Raw genomic sequence first — 21,448 nt, forward strand, 5'->3', positions numbered from 1 at the left:
TGGGGTAAAATAAAGTGCTACAAACTCTGAATTGTGATGAAGGGAGTCATCTTTACCTCCAACTGAGCCTCACTGGCAGTCCTGGCTAGTACCGGAATACACGTGCTGGGGTTACATATTCAGGATGACAAAAAAAAAAAACAAACATTGGGGGGGGGGGGGGGGGCATAATCGAATTGCAGGTACATGCATTAAAATTCACAAGATTAGAATTGTCATGTAGACAAAGAGGCCGCCGGCATGTATTTATTTATTTATTTTTTTGGTCCCTCAGCACAGCAAGTGGATCAATTGTCATCATATATTTAGCGAAATGGACCGCTCCCAACTCAGAGATAATGGATGCCAGTCAGGTGGGAGGTGGGGAAACTGGCTATGACATGTCCTCCACATGCGGATAGTTTGAAAAAAATGGACAATCAATAGGCCCGTCGCAGCTCTTCCGCTGCCATTGTTACTGACAACTTCTGTTTAAAAAAAAAAAAAAAATCGCTGAAAGCGCTGTGGTCAGTGCGTGTTTGACGCAAGGATCTGAGTAGAGTAAGGAGAGCCGCAGTGAGAAAGGCGGAATGCAAATTTTTGTGTAAATTAGTGTGACTCCATCATTTTGAAGAAGTGAAACAATAAATTGGATTTCGATGATTTTCATTGTACCATTTAAAAACAACACAGCGGAAATTGTTTTTGCTGCAAAAAGAAAAGATACTGGGAATAAAGTCCTAATAATATAAAGGGGGGGGGGACATTTTAACACAAAGGTAAAGTTATAATTTTACAACCAAAATCATAATTTCACTTAATATGAATTCATAATAACTTAGAAATCTGAGATATTGGCGGGGGGGGGGGGGGGCATCTCAGAATTTTTTAATTTGTAACAGGGTTTACCGCTCGACTTGCAATCAAATCAAGCTGATTTCAGCAAGTCGGTAAATGTGTGTCAAGGATGTTACAATTTTTGTTCCGCAAGGTATTTCAAAGAAAGCATGTGTTATTAACTGGATACTGTTTTGCATAATATGCCTCCTTTAAGTTTGGGATGTTTCAACAAATTAACAACATGCACTAAAGGCAGGGTTAGGGTGGGACAGCGTGTGCTTCAGCAAAGGAAAATTTGCCCAAGGCGCACGCAGAGCCAAAGCCCAGCAGACACCCACTGCGTTACAAAGATACGCGATATACATAATGCACACTGCCAGAACTGCCAGTGCCAGCGTGGTCTCTGGGAAAACCGGAGCAGCGGGAGACTTGAAGTACATATCAACGCTGCAATCTGCACGCGGGAGCTGTAACGGACCAGATGATTATGCAGAGAGCCTTTTGATATTCGTCTGCCTGAACTCGCGGTTAAAGCCTGTACTTGGGACTGAGCTACCGGATGATGTTTCACGCATGCAAGTTGCATTGATCAAAGACAACGATGCCAAAACAACAACTTAACATTGTTCCAATTTGACTTTCGATTTGTGTATGCAGACATATAAAGCACACCAACAACTTCAGTTTTGTTGTACATATATCACTGTCAAAGATATTGTAGTTCTATATTTCTGGCTTGGTACTAACCATACACATTTTACTAGAGCATAACTGGACCAAATTTATTAATGAAATAGCTTCTTTTTTGGGGGGGGGGGAATATTCTAGTTCTATATTTCTGGCTTGGTACTAACCATACAAATTTTACTAGAGCATAACTGGACCACATTTATTAATGAAATAGCTTCTTTTTTGGGGGGGCGGGGTTTGTTGGGTTTTTTTCACTTTGATAAGATGGATATTTATTTGAACCCTTCCTCGATGCCGTTTGCCTTTTTCTTTACTTTGTTGTCTCCATTATTCATGGAAGTGCATGTGTGAAGAGTGTTGCTGTGACAATTTATCTGCACATGGTAATGTTGTCGTCTGAAGAGGCCCACATTCAGTCTGACTTTTTATCATCAAAGCTTTGCGTAAATGTTGTTTTAAAACAAGGAAACAGTCAAGAAAAAGCCACGTCATGCTGTGATGTGTGAGTACCAATGCTCAACTGTGCATAGATGGGAGTGTGAATGGTTGTTGTTTAATGTGTGTCCTATCATCGACTGCCGACCAGTCCAGGGTGTAGTCCACCGCTCACCAAAAATCAACTGGGACAAGCTCCATGACCCGAGTGACGATTTGTGATGTGGAAGACTGGTGGATTAATCGTTGATACAATACAGTGTTATCTTTCTTCAAAAACACATTTAAAAAAAAATAAGGGTGTTCTTTTTTACAGAAAGTGGATGTAGAATATCCATGATAAGGTTGTCCCGAACACCTGGACACATGTCACTTCAAAAAATGACATTTGCAATATAATTTCGGACCTATTTGCTACAAAAGTTGATCCTCTGCATTTTTCCCCCACACATTCACACTTTTGGTAAACCCTGGCTTGCAGTAGATGGGGGAGAAAAATGACAAGTAAAATCACATTTGTTTGAAAAAAAAAATGGATACCAGACATCTGGTCACTTGAATGTAGGTAGGCTACATACCAAGAAACATAGAGACAGTCCTTCCAAATACACCTCAGGCGCCCTCCCACATTTCCAAAACATGCATGCATGTTAGGTCAGCTGAAGTCGAAATCGAACATATGTTTTGCTGCTGCACTGATTCACTTGCCCCTCATATACAAACATTTCGCCGAAATCCAAGCTCTGAATCCGCAATCCAAACAACTACAATCGCGAATGACATCCGGTTACACGCTTAATACATTCTTGGCTTTGGGTGAGAAATGCTATCTGCTTGCTGTTCAACCACAGATCTTGAGGGAGACCAATAAACCCCCAAGTGAGTCACATAACCCACCACCAACCCACATTTTCGACAAACGATGGAAGGCAACAAACGTTTTGCAGCTGCAAGCATAATTGCAAAAGGCGGATGAAGAGTGGTGAAGCGAGACTGATTACATCGTGCGAGCGTACCTCCGCGGCAGGGATGTCACTGACGGCGTAAACTGCCCGAGAATTGTGTTACCGAAGGAAAAAAATCAAAGGGACGCCAAGAGACACCTGTTAGTCTCCAGCTCGAGCTTGTCAATCATTCCGAAGCAACGGCAAGACGACGAGGTGGGATGGTGGCGCGGCACTACATTGTTTTAAACATTTTTCCAGTTACGAGCCGTGGCTTTGTCGATTTTTTGGGGGGGTTATTCCTCTGTACCGTTGTTTCAGGCTAATTAAAGCTCTATTATAATTGTGATCATCACATAACTCTGACACTGCTGCTCTGACGTTCACTAAAGGTGTCTTTTTCGGAGTAAAATTGCAAATTTTGTTTTCATACTCCGACTGAAACTTTTCGATGTTTTAGAGAATGTGGAAGAGGTTAAATTTCCTGTCGATTTTTGTTCGGGTCATGTGATCCACAAGGTTAATTTGAAGCACAAATTGTTGGTTGAAAGGTAAATTTAGCAATACATGCATCCGTACTCTCAACAATCATCATAGATTTGGATTCCTTGTTGAATTCACTTCAACAGTAACTGTTTTTTGTTGTTTGCTTTTTTGTGATGATTGACCGAGTAGTTCCAGAGACATAAGGATTCAAAGGAAGATGCAGGCAACACCCCTTTTTGCCGAAAACGTCCAAATATGCCGGACTGTAGCTCCCAAACCCCTGCTCCGATTGACCAAAAATTTGAGCGATGTGCCATCACTATCAACAAGTACAACGTATTTAATTAAAATCAAAATCTGCTTATTTGATACCCACCGGGTGATTCAGCATGAACCCAAACAACCCTGATTTAGTGCCATGCATGTTTGTGGAATGTGGGAGGAGTGCCTGATGAAAACCATCCAAAAATATACAAACTCCTCCCTGTTAGTCAGACATGCTAGCAGCTAAGCATTAGGCTAGTGTGCCGTTCGACTTCCACTATGGTGTTTTCTCTTTCGTGTTAAGTCAAAGAAAGGATATCTTCGTGTCACAGAAGTGGAGCACATCCTCATACTTTCGAAAGTGGCCAATGAGTAGTTTGTCGATGCAGATTAGCTGAGTCTTCAATAGTCCTCCTCCATTGTTTTGTTTTGTTTTGTTTTTTACTTCAGCGAGATTTGCAGAATGTCAACACAATTGAACTGTATGTAATAAAAGAGGGTATCCACGTATGAATTGGTCAGCTATTTACAAATGTGTTGTTTTTGTGCTTTTTCTGAAGGTTGCCACAAGATGGCACCAAATCAATGCCGAAAGGAAAGCAGTACATCGGCGCCAAGGAAATATGTTTAAGTGACGCTAGCATTGTATGTTGGAGAGGAGCTTAGTTTAGCCTGGATTGTTAGCGGAAATTATGGAATACATTTATACCTGCACGTGTGCACTTCTGGTACGGTTTTTCGAAGACAAATAATCTGTAAGGCACTTACTTGAGACTAATTTTGTAAAACAAGTGTGAAAAGATATTCAACTATTGTTGTGAGTTTGTGACATATTTACACTTTAACTCATTATCGGCAATTATAAACATTTTGCGGGTCAGCGATGACTTACAATTTTTCTCGAATCGTGGCAAGACTCAGTCCTCGTCTCTTGAGCCGACTTTTGCCAAAAAGTCCACCTCGAGACCCAAAGGCTACTTTTAGCATGTCGAGACTGTACGGCTTGGCACCAAGGCTGCAGGCAATTCATCTTATGGCTGCACGCGTCCTGGCTTTGTGAACTAATTATGAGAGTCGAGATGCAATGGAGTGACTCTCCCATTTCTGCGGGAATAAACTCACCCTTGCATGGTGAAGGTAGGAGCTGTTGGCTGTGTCCGCCTAAAGCCAGGTAGTCAGTGGGCCTCATAACAAAGACAACTTAATTCCCTCATTTTTCCTCCTTCGCCAGTTTTATGGAATATGTCCTCAATTTGCAATAAATTCTATGAATTAAACACTTCCCCTCCAAGGCAGCTAACGTGCATTTGGGGTACTATATTTTCTCTTTTATTAAATGATTCGATATTTCTTATATTAAGGGTCCCTGGAATAAAATTCATCTGATCCATAATATTTTGGCAACTAAAGCACATTTTTTTAGTGTCATAACACCATTTTTTTCTCCAACACTTTCTGAGCCAAGGCACAAATTTTACATGGGAAGCATTTCACGGCACAAAAGGAAACACAAATGTCACAAAAAGGATTTTGTTTCATTAAATTAGTAGTTTGATTTGTTCCTAGCGCAAAACATCATTTACTCGGATATCAACTTTTTTTTGTTTTTATTGTGCTTTTTGAGGAATTTAATCATTTTCCTGTCATCTCGAGGTCTAATGAGTCCTCAAGTAATTCAAGTGCTTTGATCAAAAGGAAAAAAAAAATGCTCATGTTTACTGGTGTGGACGCATGGTTGGGAAGACAATCAAACCAGCTGGAGCAATGCTGCGCATGACGGTAACACCCCGCCACCGTGGTAAGAAAACCAACTTCAAAATAAAATCTTGCCATTCGTGCCTTGGTACCTTTTTATTTTGAATCTGTTTGCGGCAGTGCATGGTGGGCGTGGCGTCTTGGTGACTCATCTGGAAATTGGAGCCCAGTTTAAGTTTAAATTGCCATGGCAAACTGTTGCCACCAACATCATCGTGTGGATATTTCATTACTATTCCAGATGACCATTGCGCTTGTGATAACGCGCACCCCCAGCGGGTCCTCACACACCTCCAATGGTGCATGCACCCAGCTGGGGAATCCTTGCTTTAAGGATATTTATGATGGGATGATTCAATATGGATTGTCCCATCTGAGCAGAGACGATTGGAGGATATCCTTTGAGGGCAAAGACCGTATCGGCAACCCACAGGTTCCAAGGGTAGGGTTGATGATGAAGTCAACCACGGGGATTGCTGTCCCCTCCGGCCCCTACCTCCTCCGAGAGCAGCATATTTCACTCGAGTCATTCCCTGTCAGAGGGGGACGGCTCTCATTATGAGATCAGTGACGATACAGGCTGGCAGCGGCACCCCTTCCCTTGCAGTGAATGACTAACATGGCCCCCTTCCAGACAGCTGGGCGACCCCTCCTTTACTCCCCGGCAGGATGCAAAGATCTCCACACCCACCACAGTCAAGATACTCTGGCACTGACTTGTGAGAGATTTGCAGAAATTTGACACCCGTGTTTGGCTGTCGGTATACCGCATGGGGCACAGAGGTAACATTTCTACAGCTTGAATCTGTCGAGAGGCAAACAGCGCAGGATGCAGCCTGACTGCCGCCATGGATGGGAACACAAATGGTTGCAGAGTGGGGGAAATTTCCATTGAAAAAGTTCCCGTGTCCACGAGGACACAGCACCAGTCTTCCTCATACCAGTCACGTCACCTACCAGATGCCGGCCTGCATCGCGCCGAGCTGCGCTCACATGCAAGAGCTTCAATGCATGCCTGTGTGAGGCGCACACCCGGCAGACGTTGTGCAGACGGCAACATGTGTATTTGTTCAACCGCATGAAAGAGCACTCTATACATCTCCGCCGAGACGTAGAACAAAAAGCTCCTCTGTGCTCTGTCAGCTAAGGTCATACATGACCATTTTAGAAGGGGAAAATACCTTAAACCATCACCACCACTACCGGTACTTACCTTGGCATTTTTAAGTCTTGCCTGCAGCCTCCCACTAAATCTGCTTTTGACAAATCATGAAGAAGAGAACTCTCTTTGACAGCCATTGAAAGTAAAAACCATAATTACCTCACTGTTGACTCCCATTAACTTTATGAGTTCTCCATTAAGGCAACAACTTCTGTGTTGTTTTATTTTGGTGGGGGGGGGACTGAAAGCAAAAAAAGTACAGGAAAATAAGTGCCAAGGCAACTTTGTAGCATCCCTGTGGAGCAATCACATATAAGTGCCTTTCAAAAGACATAGGGATCTTCCAATTTAGAGCAAAAACAGTTGGAAAACCAAGATTCTGAAGGTGACTTCTGCCCTCTCAATGTGACACAAACACAATGCAAAAAAAAAAAAAAAAGAAAGAAAAATAACAATGAACTTTACTACCTTTCTTAAATAGCTTTTTAGGCCAATGACCGTTATGTGAAATATCCAAAACTTATGTATAATTCAATTAAATGATACAACACAATGGGCCAGTCTGCCTTTCAGGGTGTGCCTTAGTGAAAAATCTTTTTTTTTACGTTCTCAATCATCCATTTGTCAAACACATTACGGTATTTCAGTAAAAAAAAAAAAAAAGTACTGTATTTTTTTCATTGGCCAGCAATCAATGGAAACTATCGCTTCTTTGTGTGCTTGTAAGCTGTTTGTTACTTGTGTCTGCGAATGGTCCTCTGTGGACTTTACAGTCCTTTTCTGGCTAAATTCCATCTCTGTAACACCACTGCAAGAGGAAACATGGCGACATAGCATTTGAAATCAACACACGCGCGAACGATAGCTTACCACGTTGCTGTGTGTTAGCTGTGGGGACTGCAGTTCCATACTCCAATTATTTTTTTCAGTCATTAGGGTGGTAAACATCACTCTTCTCTGAAATGTGCCAATTTTACCAGTCACTTTACAAGAACCTTCACATAAAAAGAGAATGTTGTTATTCCAGGAAAGCAGGTGTTTTGTTGAAGTCGCTCATTCAATGGACAACCATTAAATAAATTCACCAGCAAATCCTTGATTTGTTTTAATCGGTGACTTCTACTGACAAGCTGTCCTATTTACCTGAAGCTGTCACCAATTTTTCTCTGGAGGTTTCTGTGTGTGTGTGTGTGTGTGTGTGTGTGTGTGTGTGTGTGTGTGTGTGTGTGTGTGTGTGTGTGTGTGTGTGCGTGTGTGTGTGTGTGTGTGTGTGTGGCAATTAAAGCACTACTTGGCTCCTAAGGGAATACCCTTGCAGTAAAATGTCATTGCCGTGTTGTTTAATTGTTTCACGTCACTGGCAGAGGAGACCCCCCCACATTATCAATGCAAGATACAGGATATATTTTGTTTTGAATTTTTTTGACCTTTGATGGGTGTATGACTCTAGTGGTTGTAGCGCTATTAGGACGTGCGTGAGTGGACACTTGATTATGTACACTTGTACAGTCCAATGCAATTAGAATCATGATGAATATCTATCCATCTATCTGTCTATCTATGTCAGTCGGTTGGGCGGTGGTCTGTCTGTGTGTGTTCGCGTGCCTGTGTATATGTGTAGAAAATGTGGAAACGAAGTGTGGCTTCATCAGTGTCAGAATGATAATAGGAGAGGAAAACAAACGAGATGCAAATAATTCCCTCACATTAAATGAAACAATTCATGGTGAAAGAAACTGTTTATACACACACACACACACACACACACACACACACACATATATATATATATATATTGAAACCCTGAGCACCTCCCTGTGGGCAAACAGGCATATAGCAAGATGCAGGCCACTGCAACACTGTCTGCACACGTGACTTTATAAAAAATGACAAACTATGTTGAATGACCATTTTTAAAATCAACTCAAAAGTCTCGTAATAAACTACAGTACATGAAATGCTGACTATACATTTGTGCTTAACAGGATATAGGGGATAGTTAAAAACACCACCTGCAATAATGCGATTTTTCTTCCCACTGTTCACAGCTACGATGAAGGGCCACAATGAAAAGACGAAATGTAATTCTGAATATTTACTAATTGTCTAAACATTATATTTGCCTTTAATATTGTACTTGTAGCGAATACTTTCACTTTTCCTTGCAATGACCCATCCATTTTTTTTAACTCATACAATCTTTTCCCTGATATTTACATTGGATTATTGATATGACAGATGATTATTTTCTTGCACTATTCAGACTTTGTGGGGACATTTTTACTCATGAAATAAATATACAGTATATATAATTTTCTTTAATGCCTAATAAAAAATATCAATTTTTTTCCCCCATTATGACATTGTTTAATTTCACAGTGTTAAAAAAAGAATAAAGAAAGAAATGTGGCAAACTGCATAGAAATCCCATGAAGTCATCCTGAGGTAACAGCAAAAAATCTGACAGCCATTTTCTCTCCATGCATAGTGCTAAATGTTAACTTTTCTTTGGTATATCCACGGTAGGTCAGAAACACAATATAACAGTAAAATACTCAATATAAGACATAAAAAAATTCATACAGGTACATTTTTTCCTAGTGCGCTAATTCAGATGACAGTGAACCCCCACAACTCACAGGGGACCGAGACCGAGCCCTGATGCCGAAATCTACTCAATTCGTGAATGTGCAATGGGTTCACTGTATGTTACTTGAAAAGTTATAAAAGATGTAAAATGTTTAATTTGTTTACCAAATCATGAAAGGGCTTGAAAACACGCAGATTCATTCATTTCAACTTAAAACCAGCTGACGGATGTCGTCGCCGCTGCGTCTTCTGCCTCTTACATCTGGTTGTCGTTGTACTGCGGGGCCGAGTACTGATCCTGCATAGCACCGCTGGCCGCCCCGATGGCGGCCTGCTGCGCGGCCTGCTGGATGTGGGGGTTCTTCCAGGCACCTGTGGTCCACTCCTCTTGCGCTTTGGTCATGCTGCCCCCACTCCCGCGGTAGAAGTTATGGATCTGCAAGTGCGGTGGGATCACAGAGGCTTTTACTTTAGGAAAATCGGTAACTTCTACAGGAACTGTACGTGACATCGTTTGACGTGATTTGTTAAATACACTTACTGGCCTGTCAGTCTCATGAGGTCTGATACACGAGTTGCATTTTGTGAGCTTGCATGATTTTGCTTTGATACACCACTACCTTTGTGATTGAAGTCAAGCCTTTCTCGTGTGTTGTCTGTTGAAGGGCTTGACTTTTTAAATTGACAAAAATGTCATTCATCGAAAAAAGATTTTTGGGGGCCCATCGGTTACACTCATGAACACACAAAATGTTAAATTAACCGGTGTTGGCTTGCATAAGCGCCATTCATTTGCAACATCTCAATCTAAAAAAAGTTTGCTTCAAAAACTGTTGTGTGTTACCTTCGTGAGGGCGATGAAGGACAGCGAGGCGACGGCGGTGAACATGATGGTAGGCACCAACATAATCAGAGCAATCAATATATTGTAACTGAAGAAGGAGATAGTGGCCAACCAGCCGCTGAAAGGGAGACACAAATAAATATGTCAATAAATAAATAAATAAACGTTTCACGCATAAAAATGACTCACGATTTGATGTAAGACAATATTATCACCGCCGGCAGCCACTTGGCCATCTGGACATTAAATGCTGATCATTTAGCGGCTTTAAAAGAAGCAGCGGATGAAAAACTTTGCAGCACTTCATGCATACAGGTGTGCATCCACAGTGCCCGCGGTGACATTTCCAAAGTTTATGAAGGCTGTCGTCGTCACGAGATTCATTTGTGGGTGTCGGACCGAGTCCGGCGCTCGTTAACGGCCTCGAAAAATCTAATAATGGAGCTGTCATAAAACATCTACGAGGCTAATTCCTAATGGTCCATCACTGTCATGTTAATGGCGGCGACAGACATTGTGGCAAAAGCGTGTTTCAGAGGAGAAAGCAGATTATATGGTCTGCTTTACACATTTTTAGATGACTTGTCCTGCACACTAATGTATGAAGCCCTCTGACCACAATGAATGAAGTTTAGATTTGTTCCTTATGCATTAGTACGCGTCTTTTTTTCTTTCTTTTTTTAATTATCAGAGCAAGTTTTTTACTTTGTATTCCCTATAATCTGGTGGTGTGCTCTGTAATTTATTTATTGATTGTGTGTTGTATTATTGCATTTTAATGATTGCTATGCTCTTTTTTTTTGCTCCTCAAATGTTGATGTATTGGGCTTGAGTTTTATTGTTTATGATCTGAATTATAATTAGTTCATTTGACTTGCAATTGTTCATATTGGTTAGATATCTCGAAATTTGGTTATTTTTGTTGGTCTTGTATTTGAGTTACCATTTGCATGTGTTATCACTTTTTGTTCCCTTACATCCTGTGGTATACGTTGCACATAATTAAAATGATAAGTGTGTTACATTAATACATTTTAATCATGTGCAACAGAAAACCAAGTACAGGTACTTTTTTTGTAGTGGTCATAGTTAGTAGTGGTTGTAGGAGTAGTGTAGTAGTTGTTGTTGATTGCAATTAGCTAATATTATTACAGATTTAACTATAAAATGTATTAGACAAAATATTATTTATTCGTTCATTGAAATGAAAGTTTTAAAAATATTATTTAATACACTGTAGTTTTATTTATTTATTGCCGCATATTTTTCAGGCAAAATTTGAAATGGGGCTACATTTTTACCGCCTCTTACCACACTCCCCATCCCGGGATGCCGATGCTTTGAATGATGCTGATGCCCACTTGAGCCATGAACACGAAGAAGAACAGCATGTAGTTGAACGAGCTGTCGCTCCTGAGGGGGCGATATGATTGAGAGGTTTATTGTTACAGTTGCATGTTTGTTCTATCTACAGTTTACCCTGGCGGCATTCCTATCTGACTTGAAAGCATGAGGCATGTGTGAACTCAATAGTGTACTTTAACGCCCCCTGTTGGACTGCAATGGAACTAACACCCCATTGCAGATACACTTTCAGACAAGTGCTGTACGTAAAGCCTAATAAGCATTTATTGAATACAGGTACTGTATTCTTCATATGCAGTTGAAGGTCGATATACCAGTTTACTATTTTTCCTCAACAGTGAGACAATTCAGTGCAATAGTAAAACAAAAAAGCCTTTTTAATAATATTTTACTATATGACATTGCTCACTGTAGTAGAACACTTGTGACTATTAGTGAAGCAAACCAACAAGGGAGAGACACTGTAGTTCTCCTTGTTGGCTTACTGTAGTGTGAGACACATGCCTCCTAATTGGGCCTCAAAGTGTTTTTTAGTGTAGCACACGAGATTACTGGTAAATTTTAAGGCCCAAAGTGACACTAATAGAGTGGAAAAACATTCCTCGTCAGACAAAATTTTTCTACCACTACACTGAATTGCCTTACTAGTAGAGCGCATTTGTAGAAGGATATCAAGCATAGTGAATAAATGCTCAAACGGCTTTCTGTATGCCACAACATTCAGTAACTCTGTTATTATCCCTTATTGTTATTCGAATAACGATGCTATTATGTAGGTTTTCAGTGCTGTGCCGAAATTGCATCCCTACCTGAAAGCCTTGTAAATAGGCCGGAACCAGCACACGTACGAGCAGGGCGTGAACATGAGCAGCCATATGATTGACAGGCCAAAGTTGGTCACGCCCCCTCCTCCGAACATCCACGCGAAGCAGCCCACCAAATTGACTGCCAGAGTGGCGCCGTTTACTACGAAAAGAGAAAGAGAAAGGAAATAAAAGGTCAGGAACACGATAAAACTGCTGCCAAAATTTGGAATTCAACTCACACTTGAAGGAATAATCAGCCTCTCAAGTCGTTCAAAATATTGAACTTAGCGGCATAAATCAGTTGATTGAGATAACAGGTGGCTTTGTGTTTTGCTTTTCCTTTGGCCATTTAAAGCTTTTGTTCGGCAATGTATTGCAAAATTTGTCATTATGTTAGAGGTGAGTATATATACGCAAGATCTCTGATTGTCTCACGAGACCTCAATTTAGTTTTGAACAATTTGTATTTTTTCGATGTTGCAACATTCATCGCAAAATATAGTCTGTTGCCAGTACTGCTTTATGTGTGTGCGTGTGTGTGCGTGTGGATAGTGTTCAATCTTTGGAGTTGTACCGTATAATGTTACTTACAGTTGCATCATCATCTCATTGCAAAGCAAACAATGCCCAAGAAAAGTTTTAAACATTAGGCTGTCCAACTGTCGCAGGGTAAAGCTTTATTGCCAATCAATCAAATGTTGCTCTGCTAGTTCCCGTGGTCATAAAATGATGAAAGCAAAACAACAACAAAAAAAGTTACATAATTCTATGCCTAAATGCCCCCACCAACCCAAGCTCCCCAGCTCAAACCGAGACCATCTGCTCAGCCCCTCGTTAGCAAATAAACTGGAGCGAAAAAAAGGCACTGTGGACAGGCTATTAATGCAGGAGGACCCTTGTAAAGCATCTCCCTCTTATCACGAGTGGAGAAGACAGCAATCGGAATGATTAAATCTGTTCAACGAAGCTCTTGAAACGTTGACTCACACATCCACAGGTGGTACATTTTCTTGCACAAGTTGCGGTGTTGCTCAGGGATCTCATCAAAGTCCTGGTAGAAGCATGGCTTAAGCGGAATGAAAGCAGGCAGCGGCGGGAAGTTGGGTTCTGCAAAATAGATGTCAGCGACAGAGCAACCACAAGGAATAACTGGAGGAACATGCATAACATTGCCCTCTTAAAATAATGCTCTTTGACAGTCATTATTTTGGGAAAGTGATGACAAGAAATTGTTGTGGTAGGGCCGATTAGTACTCACCAGCCATTGTGATATTAGATGCACTTCCAGTCCAGTCTCTTTAACCTGTCACAAGTATGTATACAAAATAGTATAAATATAAAAAGAAGTATGAATAGAATAGAGCAAGATTCAATCGGATACAATGCAAAATGATGTGAGACGATCCACGATCGGTGCAATACAATTTTGTAGGATGCAAAAAAAAAAATATGTGCGATCCAATAAGATACTTACAATGATGTCACGGCATTACAAATCACCAATCGAGTACTCTAATGTATTCCACATGTATCTCAAGCAATATGATGCGATAAGACATGATACGGTATCGTTGGATACGGTACGGGAAGTACTGCGTCAGTACCACATGATCAGGCTAGGTGTAAAACGATGTGATACTGTATATATTGACATATAACGGTATCTCGTGTTATGGTGTGATGAACTGCAGTACGGTAAGGTGATACGATGTGATTCTTCACGTGTCAATGGCAGAAAAATAATATCATTGAATGGAAAAAAATAATACTTATTGAGCTTTTACTTTTAGAAAGTGTTTCTTAACCAGTGCTATCATGACTTATTGTGTATATTCGTTATACCAGATTTGTTGGATATCACCTCTTATGTTGTTCACAGCCTCGAGGGGGCATTTTGTTTTTGTCAATTCTTCAGTATTGCAATGCTATGTTGTGGTGCAGCGATTTGTCTTGTATTCATTCCACACAGTTTGGTGCAGACGTCTCACAGTCAGGGGTTAAAGACGAAGCTGCCATTGAGATGTGGTGGGGGCGGGGGGAGGGGGGGGGATCCCCTCTGTTGCATGCTGAAATGTGCATAACACCCGGATAATAACTAACATGCATCCACGCTACCCTTCAGGGACACAGGCCTAAAAAAAGAAGGCAATGTAAAGACTACTTATGGACAAAGACATAATCTTCTTACCTTCTCCTTCAGAGAGTAGTTTGGCCGTGTGGCCTCAAACACTTCAAGCCTGCAACGGAAGGTCTCGCAGGATTTCAGGACTTTGAGAAAAAAAATCGCAATAGGGTATCTTAAAAGGCAAAAGGGTGAGTCGATTGTAGTACGTACACGGGACCGTGCGGCCTAGTTAATTCCCAAATAGTCCACGCCTCTGAATAGCCAGTCAAGCTTCCTCTCCAAACCAGGGGTGGGATTACAGAATTCTAATCCTTGATGGCACCGCCTCTCTGTCCATGGTTCTGAACTCAGAGGTAAACTACAAAGAGTCGTATTAAAACAGAAATCAAGGTACAATAAGCTTTTTCTATGATATTGTTCTTACCAGGTCGTTTTGGTGGAAGAGCGTTTGCCTTTCTTGAAGCGCTTTATAAATTTAAACTCTCAGTAAAGTGAGCAATGTTACTTGTCTTGCCGAGACACGTTTTCTATTGACAGATATTTCTTCTTAAATGAGATATTTATATTTTAGACCTTTTTTCTTGTTTTTGAAGATCAGATTTTGCAATACAGTTATTTTCTAGAGATAACCCCCGTCTTACATATTCAAAACCCATCAAGTTACCTTGTCACGTTCATCTATGTATTCGTTTCTGTCATGTTTGCTTTTGTAAAGGTTTAGATAATTTTTCCAAACAATTTTCGTTGTGTGAATGCAACAATACACGCTTGTACTGTCCATAACTGTCTTATCATCGTCTACCAACCAGGAAACAGCCTGAAAACACCCTTTGGTACGTTCATTTTTGGTCTTAGTGAGGTTCAGGGTGCTTTCACACGATGACTTACTGCTTGGTGGTGTAATGACTTCATTTTTCCAAGAGAGGTCGCTCTTTCAAAGCGAATGAGGAGCCCCTTGAGTACGAGGTAATTCAAAGTGCACTTGCACATTGTAATGTGAGCCTGTAAATGTTCCCGTTACAAAGAAAATACGATGACTGTCAATCAATTGAACAATATGTCTGTTATTTAAGTTCTACTTTTCTATTGTAAATGCAGCTTGAAAAAATATATAGAAAATAAATAATCATTGTGAGCCGAGCGATTTGATTATTCAACCAGCCAGGGAAAAGATACAAAACGAATTTCAAAGGCATTAAATCTGGTCTATGGGGTAAGGTGGTGAGACAAAGAAAAACATCGAAGCCGCAGTAACACAGCGGGAAAATGTGTTGTGGTCCGATAAAACCAAGGTTGAACTTTTTGGCCATAAATCCAAAACACAGCACTGCTGTTTGGCAAAGGAACACCATTCCTTCAGTGAAGCTTAGGGGCAGAATCATGCTTTGGATCTGTTTTTTCATTTTTATTTTTTTTAACAGCAGCAAAAAAAATAGATGGCAATAGTGGATTCCAGTGAGCATCATCTACTACAAAAGTCTGTGTTCTTTATCTACATATGTAATATGTTGGCTACATGTAGTTGTTAGGCTGCACCTCATTAAATTATTCATAGTTATAAGCATCAGAACCATTTTCACTGCATAGTTACTAACCATTCCATAAGCATGTATAATTTACGAAAGACACTTATGAGACTTTTTTTTCAAAAAGGCTGGCTGTGCTGTCACCTTTTCTGCACACAAACATGCTCCAAACATGCCAAATTGACCCCGCCTATGAGTCTATGTGTCCCAGCATTGTCTCAGTCGCTATGGAGACATCTTTCCTCTGGACCAGGCGTGCTATCTGTGTGTGTGTGTGTGTGTGTGTGTGTGTGGGGGGGGGGGTTCAACTGCGCAGCTTCAGTGAAAGAAGGTGAAATAACACATTTCCATATTCAAATATGGACATCTTACAGTTGTTTCCTCACTGAGGTCAATTTTAACCAGTGAGGAATAATTATTGTCCGTTATTACTATTCATCCATGCATTGCTTTTCTATTCTGCTTATTCTCATTAGAGCAAAGTGTGAGCTGGATCGTATCCCAGCTGACTGTAGGCCAGAGGTGGGGTACACCCTGGATTGGTTGCTGGGCAATTGCAGAGCACATACAGACAAGCAGCCATTCACATTCACATTCACACCTACGGACAATTGAGAATCTTCTTCAAAGACAGCAACACGCTCGTTTTAGTAACGTGGGAAAAGGAAATCCATGCTGATAAGAAAGAGCTTTCTATTTACATTCTTGTTGGGGGTGTTTACTAATTCAACTGCATAGAATGCAATTTATTAGTTGGTAAGGCTTCAAGGCTTTTATTACAGTAAGTCTCCAAAGTCATTTTATAAAAATATTTACTTATAATTGTGTCCACATTTTTAAAGTATTTTATAAAATCATGTTTCTGTTTTTCTTGTCGTTTTTCTGTCGCATGTTATGTTAACGTAATGTCTGTCTGATATTTTCATAGATTTGAATTTGTGGCAACAATTATCACATTATTTCACAATGTTTTTTATGTATGTTTGTATTTATTATAGTATTTAATTTGATAGTAGGTACACCTTTTCCCTAATAAATATATATTTTTTTACTGGACCATATGTCTTTAAATACATGTTTACATACTGATTCTATTGCACTGTGCTGTACTGTACTGCCATGCTAAGTGGAAATATACATTAGCGCGCATAATAAGCAGCTAGTTAACTTCAGGCATGACTACTTAACTAAAGAACATTCTGTGAGGAGTGAGTGTCGTTGCAGTATGCTTTTCCAATTTAGGGATAATAGCACAGGAAAACAAGCTCAGGTATTACTTCGCAGCTCTAAAAAAGCATCAATGCACGATTTCTGGCTCGCATTAAAGACACTCACCTCGCCGCTTTTAAACTGCCAAGAGGAGCCACTAAAAACCTCTCATGTGTTTTGAATAAAGTTTACTCTGCTAATTGGTCTCTGTGAGATCCGCAGACATCACAATTAAGCCAGCGTGTTCGTCCAAATGTGTCATGTCATGGCCGCATGGAGTCTCTGAAGTCCACACTGGCTCTATTTATCATTAGAGGTCCGAGTCACAGCAAGAAACCAATTGTATGCTATTTGAATGACAGCGGAGTCAAAATTCGGTTCAGAAGGTGAAACCAGCTGATGTTTCTTTGCAGAAACACTTGCCAAAGTGGTCCGAGTGAAAGTTAGTCTTTGTGTCAAGAATCCTCTGGATTTTAAAAGGATCTTCAAGTTAGCAGCAGTCCAAGGACAGATTGACAGTCAGAGGTGTAGGTCCAAAGGTGGTCTCGCAATTCTGTCAGAATTTCCAGTCATTGTCAACACATTTTCATTGGTCACACACTGTAGGTGTAAAAAGCAGGATTACAGAGATTGTCGCTCAATAATTTTCAACATAAACTAGACTGTGTTGGAATGCTTCCTGTATTTGTTGTTCTTTCAAATGCACACATCTCATTCTAAATAGTGAGCCGCCATTTATTTGCTAACAGTGGAATTATACCCAAAATAGACAAGAATTAGACCAAAATAGAGTTATTAACCAGACAAAAAAAAAAAATGTAGACATTGTGAAACAGGACTACAAACATGGAACCGCAAATGAGAGGGTGGGGGGGATACTGTGAACCATTGCACCATTTTTGGGGATGTGTGAAATGAAGAGTTAACTGTGCAAACATTTTCAGGATGTTGAACGGGAATATTGCTTCAAACATTTCTGAAGCACACCCGTTTTGACTGTGAGAGCTGGGGAGAAAGGTGGTGTGCCAACTCTGTGTAGAAGATGGTGTGAGTGGCTTTCACTCTTTTGAAAGGGGTGTGCAAGAAGAAGGGATCCGGCACCATTTTGGGACGTTGACGGTTGTGTGTGGCCTGCACAATGCACTTGTGCTGCTTTTTATACATTATCACGTGATGTGATATGCGCCACTCCAACATTGCCGCTTCAAGACACAAGGCGAACAAAGCTATTGACTCCCCTTTGAAAGAAAAACAAAAAAAGAGACCACAGCGGAAATTAGAGCTTGACCCACAGTCACACGGGACACAGCCATGCCATAATAATTCACGTTTGCTTTCATAAGACACTTGGGAAATGCATGCATCCCATTTCATTTGATCAGACCGAATCAATCTCACATCAGCATGAGGAGATGCGTGCTATATTACTAAAGGGAGGGCCTCCATTAAAGCCTTTAATCATTGTGTGTGCTTACAGTTAATAGACGAGCATGGGGATTTGCCACACAAATGTGCTTTGTACTGCCTTGACTATGCATGCTGCATTCGAGGCTATTTTGTCTGCTTGGAATCAGACAGCAGCAGTGGTACTGTACGCTTACGTTGGCCGTTCATCACTTTGTTTCCTCGAGGAGGCTGTCTTTGTGTGGAAGAAGACAGGCAGGCAGCGCTCCAGCTGGCTGCCTGCGATGTGTTTGCATGCACGAGTCAGTGAAGCCCTCAGCACTCAGCGACTGATTGATTAGGATGCACACCACCGGGCTCCCCGCCCCTCCTCTTCCTCCTTCTGCCCTTTCTTGTTAAAAAGAAGAAGAAAGAGCCCGTGTCCCATTTCTGTTGTTTTTTATTTGATCATTCAGCCCTGCTTAAATGTGCCTCACTAGCAACAATGATCTGAACTGATAAATTGATTTTGGAAGAATTAATAGGAGGAGAGGAAAAACATGTAATCGGCGTCAGTGCGTACTTGGAGAGCAGAAATTCAAATAGAAGTGAGGGTTACAGGTTGTGTGGGTGGAGTGACGGGGTACGCCATTTCTGTCTAGATGGTGAAACAAGTACATGGCATAAATATTCGACAAAGGTTGGGAAATACCTTTTTTGGGAGTATGTGGACAGAGGGGTGCACCATCCCTGCTGGGATTTGGAAGGTGGTGTATGGCTAGGCTAAGAGATTCTTCAGGTGTGTTTGGAGAGAGGGTGCACACTAACTGTTGAAATGTTGAAAAAGTGAGGTTTAAAGTTTATGTGTTCATGTTTTAGGATGTGTGAGGGGGTGCGCAAAATCTGTTGGCCGGTAAAGGGGGTGGTTTGCTTAAAAAGTTGGGGAAATGCAATTTTTTTTAGGTTGAGTATGGGGGGGGGGACGCCAACTCTACCCTTTTTTGAGTGTCTGTGCAGGGAGGAGAGCATTCAGCAACTTCATGTGTGTGTTTCTAGGTAAGAAGGGGTGCACCAACTCTCTTGGGACATGGAAGGGTTGTGATCCAAAATGTTTCGAAAACACAGGAAAAAGCATGCGCAGTATTTTTCGGGTATGTGTGGTGAAGAAGTCCGTCGGGATGTTGACGAAGTGAGTGGCTTAAAATGTTTGGGAGAAGTTTGCTGTTTTGAGCGTGTTTGTTGGTCGGAGGGGGTGCGCCAAATCTGTGAAGAAGTTGAAAGGGCTGGTGGAAAAGGCACCAAGAATCTTTTTTTTGGCCATGAATGCACATAGGGGTGCACCAACTCAGTCGTTAACTGACCCAAGTCTGCAGATCTCAGAGTCCTACTGGCTTTATATTCAATCAGCGTTTCTTTAATGTATTCAGGACTCAAACCATTCAGTGATTTACAGACCAGCAGCAGAATTTTAAAATTTGTTCTACAGCTAATTGGGAGCCAGTGTAAAGCCTTTCGGAGTGGAGTAATATGTTCTGATCTCTTTGTTCTTGACCGAATCCGAGCTGCAGCGTTCTGAATGAGCACCAGCTGTCACTCTTTTGAGGTAGTCCAGTAAGAAGACTGCTACAATAATGAAGTCTACTGGAGATAAAAGCATGGTTAAGTTTCTCCCGGTCTTCATGGAACATGCAACTCTTGCTGCTTGAGATGTTTTTCAACTGGTAAAATGCTGTTGAAGATGTTGAGTGAATTTAAAGTGCTGGAAAGGGTATTATTATTATTATTATTATTATTATTATTGTGTGCGCCTTGCTCCAGTGGACCTTCATCCAGCCAGTAAGTCAGTGTCTGGCAGCGAGCACGCCCCCCATGCGTGTTTGTGTGTGTGTGTGTGTGTGTGTGTGTGTGTGTGTGTGTGTGTGTGTGTGTGTGTGTGTGTGTAGCAGCAAGCAGAGCCACACACCACCACCGCCACTCTTCCACATTGCTCGTAACATGGCGTTGACTCGCCGAGGGACACGACGGCTCTTGCACCCGCGCTGCTGTTATTGTTGTTTTTGGGACTACTAGAAAAGCGTGGGAGTAGGGTGGCGGGTTGGGGGGCTTTAGCGTGGGGTGAGAGATTTTGCCCCCCCCACCCCGAAAAAAAAACACCCGCGCAGACAATAGCAGGCTGACCACCCGTGGGCAAAAAGAAAATGCATGGCATGTGGCTGTGACGGTCTAGCCTGGCGTGTAGACACGGACGAGGAGACCCACGCTACCCGACTGGTGGACCCCCCTCCCCACCAAAAGGCTGTACATGGCGGTGGAGCGCACCCCTTGGCTCATCTGTGTGCTTTTGCTCTTTTGCGCTCCATCCAAGCAAGGTAAAGACAACATTTCCATCCATACGCATGCTTTTACTCTTAACCATTTTCAAAGTGTGAGTTTTCGGAGTGAGATTGGGGGGTCGGTGGGCTCTGGGCTCATGTGCACCTTGCACCGTGCAGGACAATACTCCCGATACTGGACAGTACTCCCCCATATTGTGCTGTTTGGTGAAGCGCTTGCATCTGGTGTGTGTCCCGTACAGGAGTTGCAACACATTGCTTGCTTGCAAAAAAAAAAAAAAGAGCAGCAGTGAGCTTCCAAACAGGAATTGGTTGGCAAGTTTTTGGTTGTGTTCAATGGATTCAGTAACTAGGATCTTATATTTTGGAATACAATCGTGTGGCAAATTGGACTTTGCCGTGTGGATGGATGGATGATCTATCTTTGTTTGTTTGTTTGTACAGTACAAGTGAAAAATTCCAGACTAAAATAAACTGTACCTAAGTACTAAAGTAAAAATGAAATTTTACTGTCAGTGCTATACAATACTTTTTTTAAAAATTTTGCTTTATAATAGTGTATCATGTTTGTCATCTTTTTTATGTTGTTTTGGTAAGACTAGCTAAGGTAATTTGAAGTACAGTAGTTATAGTACGTTACAGCAGAGGTGGCACAAGTACTCATACTCTGTCCTTAGGTATAAGTACAGATCATTTAATACACTGAAAAAAAA

General features: G+C 41.3%; 2 protein-coding genes across 4 annotated transcripts in view; one reads left to right on the plus strand and one right to left on the minus strand.

Moving 5' to 3' along the window:
• Positions 1-9,299: 9,299 nt before the first annotated feature.
• scamp5b (secretory carrier membrane protein 5b) lies at positions 9,300-14,592 on the minus strand. The gene is made up of 7 exons (XM_019866564.1): positions 14,348-14,592; positions 13,418-13,462; positions 13,147-13,266; positions 12,163-12,319; positions 11,300-11,401; positions 9,989-10,106; positions 9,300-9,580 (listed from the first exon to the last, which is right to left on the minus strand). Exons 2-7 carry the CDS (start codon positions 13,422-13,424, stop codon positions 9,401-9,403), a joined length of 684 nt encoding a protein of 227 aa, XP_019722123.1. The 5' UTR covers positions 13,425-13,462; positions 14,348-14,592; the 3' UTR covers positions 9,300-9,400.
• A 5,767-nt stretch (positions 14,593-20,359) lies between these two features.
• Positions 20,360-21,448, plus strand: part of igdcc4 (immunoglobulin superfamily, DCC subclass, member 4) — a 52,069-nt gene continuing 50,980 nt past the window's right edge. For all 3 annotated transcript variants that reach the window (XR_002167870.1, XM_019866541.1, XM_019866542.1), the window contains exon 1: positions 20,360-20,771. Coding sequence is in view for 2 of the 3 variants with exons in the window: in XM_019866541.1 (XP_019722100.1) it covers positions 20,705-20,771 (67 nt within the window). In the remaining variant the exon portion in view is untranslated. The remainder of the gene's footprint in view (positions 20,772-21,448) is intronic.

The sequence above is a fragment of the Hippocampus comes genome, unplaced genomic scaffold (assembly GCF_001891065.2).
Source record: "Hippocampus comes isolate QL1 unplaced genomic scaffold, H_comes_QL1_v1.1 scaffold82, whole genome shotgun sequence".
Classification (NCBI taxonomy): domain Eukaryota; kingdom Metazoa; phylum Chordata; class Actinopteri; order Syngnathiformes; family Syngnathidae; genus Hippocampus; species Hippocampus comes.

Excerpts from the sequence above, each read along its gene's own strand:
- scamp5b (XM_019866564.1), bottom strand. Across the intron at positions 12,320-13,146 it reads AATGTACCACCTGTGGATGT|TAAACGGCGCCACTCTGGCA; the intron begins GTGAGTCAACGT and ends CTCTTTTCGTAG. Across the intron at positions 11,402-12,162 it reads CCTATTTACAAGGCTTTCAG|GAGCGACAGCTCGTTCAACT; the intron begins GTAGGGATGCAA and ends TCGCCCCCTCAG.